The 10,906-nt window shown below is 38.3% G+C and overlaps 1 protein-coding gene across 11 annotated transcripts in view; it reads left to right on the top strand.

Annotated features, from left to right (window-relative positions):
* CYRIB (CYFIP related Rac1 interactor B) overlaps positions 1-10,906 on the top strand; it is a 123,503-nt gene that overhangs the window by 82,254 nt on the left and 30,343 nt on the right. For 6 of the 11 annotated variants that reach the window (XM_006156693.3, XM_006156689.3, XM_027775012.1 and 3 more), the window contains one exon: positions 7,922-8,004. In XM_006156693.3, the coding sequence (XP_006156755.1) occupies positions 7,932-8,004 (73 nt within the window). In that variant the 5' untranslated portion in view covers positions 7,922-7,931. Of the gene's footprint in view, positions 1-6,920; positions 7,004-7,921; positions 8,005-10,906 lie in introns of all 11 variants that reach the window. The other 5 variants (XM_006156694.3, XM_006156692.3, XM_027775015.1 and 2 more) reach the window with 2 other exon arrangements.

Genomic DNA, 10,906 nt, shown 5'->3' with positions numbered 1-10,906 from the left:
AAAAAGGAAAACTATAAAGTAGGAAGGAAACAGAGGAGTGTACCATCCTTGACATCGAAGGAAGAAAAGTGTTTCAGGAAGGAGCAGGTGAGAAACTGGGTCAAGAGCCACTGAGTTCATTCATTTAGTTAAGGTGTGAGGACTACCCTGTAGGTTTAGCCCAGTGTGTGTTTTAGTAGTGACCCTAACAAGGACAACTGCACTGTCGTAGCACGTGTGAAGGCCAGCTTGGAAAGAGTAAGGGAGTCTAAAAAATGGAAAGAAGTAGCTATAGAACGTTCATTTGACAAGTTTTGTTCTAAAGAGGACAGGAAAGGTGGTGTGGTTGTGGGGGCATGAAGTCCTGGAGCACATAAAGGTGAGTGGGAGAATAGGTGACTCAGAGGAAATGCAAGGCTGTCCCTTTAAAGAAAGGTTGATAGAAAAGATTGTAGGCGTTTCCATTTTTTATGTGTGATAAATGTAGTGAGGTCCTTTCCTGATGCGAGAATGGAGAATGCACTGTTGGAAATTCGAGGTTTTAAAAAACACGAGGGGCTAGGAGGTGGCATGGTGGGTAAGGTGCTGGACTCCCATATGGCTGACTACAGTTCAAGTCCCAGACCTGTCAGTTTGCGCGCTCTCTCTCTCTCTGATGAGTGTGCTTGCCCTAAAGTGCACTTAAAAACCAAAATATTAATTAATTAATTAATTAAGTCTAAAAAAAACCCCCAAGCATGTGAAATGGTACCTGGGAGAGAAGAATTAGATTGGGGATATGTAGTAGGATCTCCAGACAAAACGAAGGAGCCACTTAATGTTTGTGGTCCCCTCTTAAAAGCAGTGGCTCTCAACCAGGGGTCACTTCCTACAGGGGCCTTGGTCAGGATCTAGAGACATTGCTGGTGGTTACTTACAGCTAAGGGCAGCTGATATTTGGTATCCAGTGGTGGAGGCCGCAGACACTGGTAATGGTAAAGGGATAGAACTACCCCAAAGCAGTGACTCACACAGCTTGAGTGGTAACACTGCTGAGTATAAGAAGCTCCTCCTCCTCAGCCAACCCATGGGTATTTATTTGGTTATACTCTGGACACCAGGAAGATTGACACTGAACATGTAAGGTAACTCAAATTGTAACAGCATGAAAGGAGCAAGTTGGAATATGAGGGAGAAGACAATGGGACAGCTGATGCAACCACGTTTGAGAAGGTTGACAGAGGAAGGCTATTCTAAAGAGATGGCATTAGATCTGAGGCCTGAAGGATGCGAAGAAGCCAGCCGTGGGGAAATCCTGAGCTGGTATTCTAGGCAGGGACTGTGCAGTAAAAGGATCCTTGAGCTTAAAAGACTAAATGAAGTAACAATGTCCCTTAGGAAGCTTCTAGAAAGGCCGAGGAGCAGGCACTGTAGTGTACAGTTCTCTTCTGTTGGCCTCTAGTATTCTGCAAGGAAACATCTTTTTTACCATTTTGTGGGAAGATGGTCTACTGTATTTAGTAAGTGCCTTTTGTTAGCTTAAAAACACATTCCCCAGACTACCAGCCAGGAAGAGTGTGTTCCTTTCCAGATAAGTCGTCAACCCTGAAACAAACATCTAGTGTAAAAGCTCATGGTCACAAAATTTTGCCAGAGCTATTATCGACTCTCAAAGTAAGCTATGTCTGGTTCCTGTGTATTACATTTCTTAGCTTGTTTAGCAAATAGTTATAATACTTAGTTTAAGTCTAAGGATTATAATAAAAAATAATTTGTAAGAATTCTGTAGCTCTTTCTTGTTTATTCATAGTTAAGACTTACAGTTTAATATTATAATGATGTTTATTATTTACTTTGAAATAGTGCCTCTAAAATATCTTAGTCATATTTTGAATCAAGTTTTATATAATCTTTTAAAAATCTCTTATTATTTTTTGGTATCTCTCATATCATTTGTAGCTTAGAAATCTTATTAATTAGAATTCTTTTAGATACAAATGCCAGAAATCCAACAACTAAACAGGTTAAAAAATACTGGCTAAAAGAAACGAAGGTGTCATAAAACCAGAGGAAAATCCAGCAGTGGAACAGAGAGAGGTAGCAGCTACCACATGGGAACAAATGGAATCAGAATTTAATGACTGAAGGATAATTTCCATGACCGTGGGCCTCATTCTCTCAGAACAGACTGGAATCTTCTATGGTGGGAAGTGTGGCTGCCACACAGGCCACAGCCTAGCACTCCACAGGTTCTGCACCTGCAGAAGTGATGCCCAGGTCAGCTGCCTGCCATGGGACTGAGTATTGTGCTTTTATTAAACATCGAGTGTTTCTAGGAACATCTGCAGTGGGTGCCATTAGTATGTACCCTACACAGAAGAGAAGACAGGTGTGGAAAAGTTAGGAGACTTTGACTAGAGTCATAAAGCATAGAAATGGCAGAAGTGAACTTAGGATGAAGACCATCTGGTACGTTTCAAAACTAATGGCTGACCATGATAACATATTATTGGGTATTCTGGGAAGTCATGACATATTTTTCTATGCAAAAATGTGTCATGATTTTTCCGACAACCCGAAATCAGTCACACTGAGGGAATGGCAGGGATTTTTGTTTTGTTTTTGGTTAAGTTGAAATATAGGAAGATATGGGGCCAGCAGATGGTGTAGTAGCAGTTATGGCACTGGACTCCCACATGACTGACAGTGGTTCGAGTCCCAGACCCAGTAGCTTGAAACTCAACACTGAGTGCTTGGGTGTATGTGCCCAAGATCCCAAGAGGAGAGTGGAGGAAAAAGGATTGCAGTGTGGCCATTCCCCCTGGCGGTTGATTTCTCGCTTTCTGTCTCTCTGTGGTGAGCGCATGCACCCTATAACAAAAATCTCTTCAAAAGAAAAAGAAAAAGAAATATGGCAAGATAGTATGGTTTTAATTTTACTGTTTTTCCTTATAAAACATAGGAGAATTGACAATGTTATGATGAAATTCTTTTTAGATCTTTGAAAAAGAGACATGTGCGGGCTGCCTACATGGCTTCTGTCCTGTGAGCTACGCTGTGGAGGGCATTTCTGTATTGGGCCATGGTTGTGCTAGATTGGTGGTTCTCACCCAGGGCTGATTGTGCCCCCAGGAGACATTTGGCAGTGTCTGAAGACATTTGTAACTGCCATAGATAGTGTGTTGTTAGGACTGATGTTGCTACCGGTTTTGAGTGGACTGACACCCAGGTTGCTGCTAAATATCCTTCAATGAGAGGCAGACTCCTACAGCAAGATAATTACCCAGACTCAAAAGTTAATACTGAAATTGAGAAACATTTTCCAGCTCAGGGTCTGTGTGTGAGATCTTTGGAGGGTGAGTGGCCAGAACTAAGTCTGATGCAGTAGTGGGAGTATAGGGGTCACAATTAGACTGAGCTGCCTGGAAAGAAGCACTACATAATGCAAGAAGCTGGCCAAAGGGGCTGTCAGGAAATAGAGCAATGAACTTCATTGCTTAGTTCCAGCCCTTTACCTGAGGGTGGGTTATGTGCACAGAGATAAAAGGTAAGGCCAAACCGAAGCTCTGCTTTCTCCCTAGCTTCTGTTCATATGACTCATTTTAAGATAGCATTTCAGGGAACCAGCAGTTAGTGTAATGGCTATGTCGCTGGACTCCCACGTAAGTCGACCGCAGTTCGCGTCCCGGACCCGGTGGCTTAAAACTCATGCTGGGTGTGTGTGCGTGCGTGCCCAAGATCCTGAGAGGAGAATGGAGGAGAAGGGATTGCGGCGTGACCATCCTCCCTGGGGGGTGATTTCTCACTTTCTGTCTCTATGTCTCTCTCTGTCTGTCTGGCGAGCGTACGCGCCCTGTAGTGAAAATCTCTCCAAATAAAAGAAAAAGCAAAAAAAAAAAAAAAAAAAAAAGGATTTTCAGCCATGGACTGTCTTTTTTTTTTTTTTTTTTTTTTTTAAATTCTCGTAAATACCTTCAACAGGGTTTTTACAATGTGATCCTCCCCCGGTTCAGCCAGCCTGATCATGGTTGCACACACATGCCCGGTGCCCAGGGTGAGGACCCAGGACCTTCCCATGTAGGTCCAGCATTGCAGAGCATGTAACTGCTGTACTGCTGTGGCTGACATTTCAGCCGTGTTCTTGATAAAAACAGGCTTTGCTCTGATTTGTAATGTTACAATTCGTTAACAAGTTGAAGATTATAGTTTGTGTTATTAATAAAAGAAATAGAGCATTTTTCCCCCTTCAGTTTTTGCTAGAGGGCGTGTGTGGTCACTGGAGAGTGAGCACCCCTTGGGGAACGGCCATGCAGCAATCTTTTCTCCAATTCTGCTTTTGGGACTTTGGGTACATACATATGTCTGGCGTGAAGCCGCCACTGCCATTTGGCCTTTTGGGATCCAGCTGACTCAACCACCAACCACTGGCTGACCTGCCATCGTTCGTTTTAAGTTACTTTGTGATTTGGGGGCCATTGTTGTCTAACAACAGCCAGCAGTCCCTCAGTGTTTGCTGTGTGCCTCACACTGCTGAGTCTGCTTAATCTCATTGAACCCTTAAAACCCGTCAGGACTGCTGCTGTAATAATCTGTTTTACTAATCAAGAAATGGGGTTAAAGGCGTTGGACTCCCACATAGCCAACCATGGTTTGAGTCCCGGACCTGGGCGGCTTGCTTTTCACTTTGCCTCTTTTTCTCTCTCTCTCTCTCCCTGTCTGATCAAATTGGAATAAATAAATACAGTTAAATAAAATATTTGGGACCAGCAGTTAGCGTAATGGCTATGTCACTGGACTCCCACGTAGTCAACCGCGGTTTGAGTCCCAGACCCGGTGGCTAAAACTTACGCCGGGCGCATGTGCGTACATGCCCAAGAACCCGAGAGGAGAATGGAGGAGAAGGGATTGTGGCGTGGCCATCCCCCCTGGGGGGTGATTTTTCGCTTTCTATCTCTCTGTCTCTCTCTGTCTGTCTGGCGAATGCACGTGCCCTATAGCAAAAACCTCTCCAAAAAAAAAAAAAAGGTAAGTCCTAAAGAGGTTAACTTAACTACCATCCTTATGCAGCTAGTAAGCTAGAGTTGGCCTTCTGCTTGATTTCACAGACTAAACTCTTAGCACCAAATGGCATGCTTTTTCCTGTTGAAAGTCATTATAATCCTTTCTCAGGACGCATTTTCCATCTGTGGTTCCAGTTAGGCAATTCTTTGTATAATTCATCACAGTTCTTGTTAGAGAGTATATATGTTTAGAAACGGATGTTCCATGTATTTTTCACAGCCTCTAAAAATTAAAGCTGTGAAATACTGTATTTCCAAAAAGTTCCTTCAAAAATATACTGAATAAATCTAGTAACAAATTTTAGGTAATTAGTTGGATCTGGTAATTTAGGAAAATTGCTTTTCTTTTAAATATAAAAAAGCTAGATATTACTGAACTTTTTATATTGTTTAAGATTGAGATTTTAAATATTTTCCTCTTAGCTTTAGTATCAGTTAATTCATTCATGTGAAACATAGTATTAAATTGGATCATTGAAAATCTGTTTAATAAAATGTTAATATAAAAAATATAGATTGCTCCTTCTCCCTTTGGGAGAATATTGTTCTAAATAAAAGAGAATGTTCAGTTTTTTTTTTAATTATTTATTTAATTTTATTATTATTTTAAATTTACTATAGGGCACATGTGTGAGACTGGGTGGGGGTGAGAAAGCAAGGTCCAGGACTTGAACTGTTGTCTACATGTGGAAGTCCAGCACCTTCACCATCTCACCACCAGCTGTCCCCTGCCCCAACCATTCAGTATTTAATGTGAATAAATTAGTTTGCTTTTAACATTTTAAAAAGAAAGGCATGTTCCAGTCTGTCAGACTCTGACAGCTAAAGCAGGTAACTATTACACACATGTATTTATTTCCTCTCCAGGAAAATTACAGTTAGAAACATAAGCCATGGTTGGGGAGTAGGGGAGAGAGGGGCAAGTGCAGCCCAGGTGATCGTAAGTGCTCTTTTCAAACTCGTTATGAGAGGGAGTGAGAAGGTGGCTGCTTTCATTAATAAAAATATTGTTACTTTTATGTTTTGTTTTATTTACCCCTGCCAGAGGTTTGGTCTTAGGAGACAAAGCACTGCAATTGGAGGAGGAGAGAGTGGGTAGCTATGATAACGTTTTGCCTTCCCTGTTACATCAGCTTCCAGGTTTGAACCTGGTTTTCTGGATGTTCCCGACAAGCCCCTTATCGAGTTATGGCAAATTCTTAAGCAAGATTTATGCCAGTGTCTCATTTATACTTTTTTTTTTTTTAAACCTCTGCAGACTTACCAGATTGTGAGAATTACTGACTCCCTGTAGGCTTGTTTGCTCTGTTAATGTTTAAGTTACATACTTTGTATATTGGATATGGTTAAATTCACTGAGAGTTAACTAATAAAAGTTTGATTATTCTCGGAGATAAGAAAATGTAAGACATATTTATGCGTGATGATTTTTTTAAATGGGTCGTTAATCGATAACTTTCTGTAGTCTTTAGTGAGTAAATGTGGTTCGAATACTATCTTCTTTGTATTCCCAATAGGATTTGATTCTGCAAAGAGGAAAATATTCCTGTTATTTATAAATACTGGTCTCAATATTAATCTGTTTCAGCAGAGAATATATATCTCAAAAATTTTAAAGGAGTAACACTAATGTAGATAGTAATCAAATGTAAATATTGCAAGTTATATGTAAAAATCTAATCTTTTTTCCCATCTTGCTTTATGTAACTTTTTTGATATGTGGAAAAGAGGGGACAAGAGCTATACACTCAGCCAAATGTGCTTTTGTTCCCAATTTTCAGTGCCAGAAGCATATAAAACTGCACCTGTTGGTAATTATGAGCAAGCCAGCCTTTGCCGAATCCCAGGCCTCTGCTTAAATTTTTTACTGGAACTAAATGATGTTGCCATTTTTATTTTTAGGTTTGCTGGCATGGGTAATCTCATTAAGGTGCTAACCAGGGACATAGACCACAATGCAGCACATTTTTTCTTGGACTTTGAAAGTAAGTCTCTTTAGCCCTTCACAGCTGGTGCATAATGGTAAAGGTGAAAGATTAATTATACTCACACCACGGTGAAGGCCAGCCAGATCTTTGTTAATTAAACTTGGGGATCCAACAAAGGTTGCATGATTTTTTTTTTCTTAATTGTAGACAAACATCACCATCATATGTATAATTCTTTAGTTTGTCATTTGCTAAAATCATGTTGAGTCTGTAGCCAGTGCTGTCTTTTCATTAGTCCATGAAGCAAGTAGCCTTATGATGAACATTCTAATAGTATGCTTTAGTGACTATGTTGATTATTCTATTTGCTTATCATCCTATAATAATTTTATTAAAAATCAGAATCGTGCTGCATATCTGGAATCAATGACTTAAATAATCTCCACAAATTATTAATAATCCAAATTTGATTAGAGATACATGCTGTATTGAATGGCATACAGGAAGTAAGTTTTGTGTTCTGCTATTTTAAGATGAGATGTGAAGGTGAGCTGTGGCCAAACCTCCTAAAATTTGGCTGTAGAATAAATTGTTGTTTCAGTGTCTACTAATAAGGTTACATGTGGATAATTCTGATCAGAAATTTCTTTTTCAGAATACTAGCACTATTGGAATACTTAAAGAATTTTTCATTATAAGGCCATTAATGAAACTTGTCTTGGGAGAGTTTTGAGAAGAATTAGAGCTACAGTTGTACCATTGTGTACAGGAAAACCACATTTCACCTCTAGGTCCTACTACATATCAACACCTTGAGAACCCGGCTTGCTGTCTGCCAGAGTGCAGTCTGGGTAACCTGAAGGATGAATTCATGGCCTAATGATCATTTTTCCCTGTTACTATTTTTTAAAGTAAATTTCAGATGTTCTTTTTTATAAAGAGATATTTTCTCTTTTCTTATTCTTGTCTTGACAGGTACCTTAACATGGGGAATCTTCTTAAAGTTTTGACATGCACAGACCTTGAGCAGGGGCCAAATTTTTTCCTTGATTTTGAAAGTGAGAAGATGATTTTATATCTATTTCTCTTTGCCTGCAGTAGACTGCGTTTGTCTTGCACTAAATGAATGTTTCCACTCCGCCATCTTTTTAACTGCTTTGCATGACTGAGCTATGAATTGTTTGAGTGAAATATCTGGTGCCTTCTAGAACTGGAAGTCCTGTTTATAGATTAAATTGTGATGATAAAATGTCCATTGGAATTTTTATGAGATTTTATATCTCTTAGATGGAGATTATTTTATAATTTGAAATCTATCCTTTAATGAGAACATTTTTATGAAAAAACTTTGATGGAAAGGAGAAATACCACCTCAAGATTTATTAATAGAAGCGGTATTTGGGGAAAATTTATTGCAGTCAAAAATTGACTGGGTTTCTTTTACTCTGTGTGCATTATTGAAGTACTTTAAATGCAAATCTGTTCATGAAGGCCATTCAGAGCTCAGTATTTGGGCATAATATTAAAAGGTAAGTGTGAACCTGAATTATTTAATCCTTGCAGATAATTTGGAGAGCTAAAATTAATCTTAATGTATCTATTTCAGGAATTCATTTTTTTTTAACTCTAAATAAAGAGAAAAATAATGGGTTCACAGACCTTTAAGTAATTTGCCTTCTGTTTGTTTCATGTTGCATGACCTATTGTAATATGGTCTAAGAGTGGCAGGTAAGTGTCATCGGCCTAGTGCATGTCGCAGAGCTTTCGCTTGTCTGGCTGTCAAATTGAGAAAAATGATATTAAATTGGTGTGTTAATGTGAGTGTTGCTATTTTAACTGATCATTAGAAAATTGTTAGGAAAGGGTGAAGAGATAGCTTTTAGGTTTTAAGTCGTGATCATTTACATTTTTATGATACTACAGTATTTGAGCAAATTTTTAAATACTTAAAATTCAAGCCTTTTTCCGATTTTTTAAAATAGAACAAACAAATCCCTGAAAATAAGCCCCCAGAGAGTCATTCATCGTCTTTTTCTCCAACTTCATTGTAGTTTTTACAATTTCGTAAAATTTTGTTTTTGTGACTCATATATATACATACGTGTATATATACACATATACACATATATACATATATGTATACACATATACATATATGTGTGTGTATATATTTCTTTAAACCAGGACAGTTCATATGAACACATCGATTTATAGCTTCTCTCCATTTTACAGGATAATTTATGGTTCCTGATATTTTTCTACTCTTGTTACATTCCTAGAAACAATCTGTTACAGTTTGGGCTCGGTTTGCAGGCTAGCACATAATAATGTCAATATCAGGACCATATTAAATTGTTGGACTTTTAAGGGAAGATAGTACGTGAATGTTGGTTTTCTTGACCCTTCTCAACAATTTAACAGTGCTATTTTAAGTGCATGTGTAGCATGAATTTTAATCAGCTTGGGGATGTTGAGCAAATTGCTGACTCGAAGATTATTCTTTCAGATGAGGCAACTTACATTAGAGCTATATTTTAGTTTATTTGCATCTGTATAGAACTTGGTCTTGTATAAGTTTTCTGCTATTCTGTCTTCTTTTTTTCTCTGTCTCAAATTCCTTAATTTTGCAGAATCTTGGCTTTGACACAGTCAAGATCTTGTTCAAGACTTGGCACTTGATCTTTTTATAAACCTAACATTATGTTGTGGTCAGGTAGACAGCATGGCTTTAAATACAGTATGTTAAAATTGGTGTCTTTCTAGTCTGTTAGTGTTTGGATAATTATCCTTAAAATTTAAACAGCTAATTTAGTGGCAGGAAAGGGTCAGAACTGATAACAGCAATAACCAATAATGTAGAATTACCTCAAAAGTATTAACTTCTTAAAGACAGATAAAAATTTTTAAATGATACTTAGTACCCTACATCAGCCAATGTAGAACTTTTGGGTTGACACTTACTGGTATATACTGTAAATATATTGATAATTTAGTGAAGACTTAACTATATACCAGGCTAGAGTTTACCTGTTGTTTTTATTTCTATTTTTAAATATTTTTTTTATTCTAACATTGGCGTTCTCTTATTTTTCTTTCTCATCCATTTGTATGTTTTTCTTCTTTTTGGAAATAAGCATTTATAAAAACCTGCCTTATCATTCAGGCTACTATTATGTAACCTTGGCCCACCAATTGGGTCCCCTCTTATGCTAGCTTTTTAATGCCAGACTCAGAATTGCCAATTCCTAATGATTTGCTAGTTCCTAATGATTAGTTAGAATAAAGCCACATTATAGGATCAGCAGATGGCATAATAGTTACATTGCTGGACTCCCAGGTAGTCAACTGTGGTTCGTGTCCAGGACCCAGCGACTTAAAACTCAACACTGGGTGTGTGTGCCCAAGACCCCAGAGGAGAATGGAGGAGACGGGATTGTGATGTGGCCATCCCTCCCGGCAGTGATTTCTCGCTTTCTATCTCCGTCTCTCCAGTGAGCACATGCACCCTACAGCAAAATCTCTCTCTCTAAAAAAAAAAAAAAAAAAAAAGCCATATTTTAAAATTATTTAAATAGAGTTATCAGTACTAAAGTGTTTATTTCTATTTGCACAGTAATATTCAGGTCACCAGAATAATTTCATTGTATTATTTCCATCATTCCAATTGGTTAAATCTAGCCCAGTGTGTCTCCACAGTTGAGCAACCATAGAAATGACTTTTTGTATCTTACTGTATAAAATTAAGCATTTTAGTGATTTGAAACACTGTTTATTGAAATATTGTAGTTTACAAAATGGAAACTATTTTTAAGGTAAATTGTTACTCTCTTATCTTCCCCTGCCCTCTAGTACTATCAACTTCAGTTCAGTGGAATAGCCTGCCTCCTATACCAGCATCAGGTGCTGGGGATGCAAACAGAACTACGATACAGCCCCTACATTTGGGAAGTTTTCAGTTCA

The sequence above is a fragment of the Tupaia chinensis genome, unplaced genomic scaffold, assembly GCF_000334495.1.
Source record: "Tupaia chinensis unplaced genomic scaffold, TupChi_1.0 Scaffold000513_1, whole genome shotgun sequence".
NCBI lineage: Eukaryota > Metazoa > Chordata > Mammalia > Scandentia > Tupaiidae > Tupaia > Tupaia belangeri.
The sequence above is the reverse complement of the archived record's forward strand: the minus strand, read 5'-3'. Positions and strand labels throughout refer to the sequence as shown.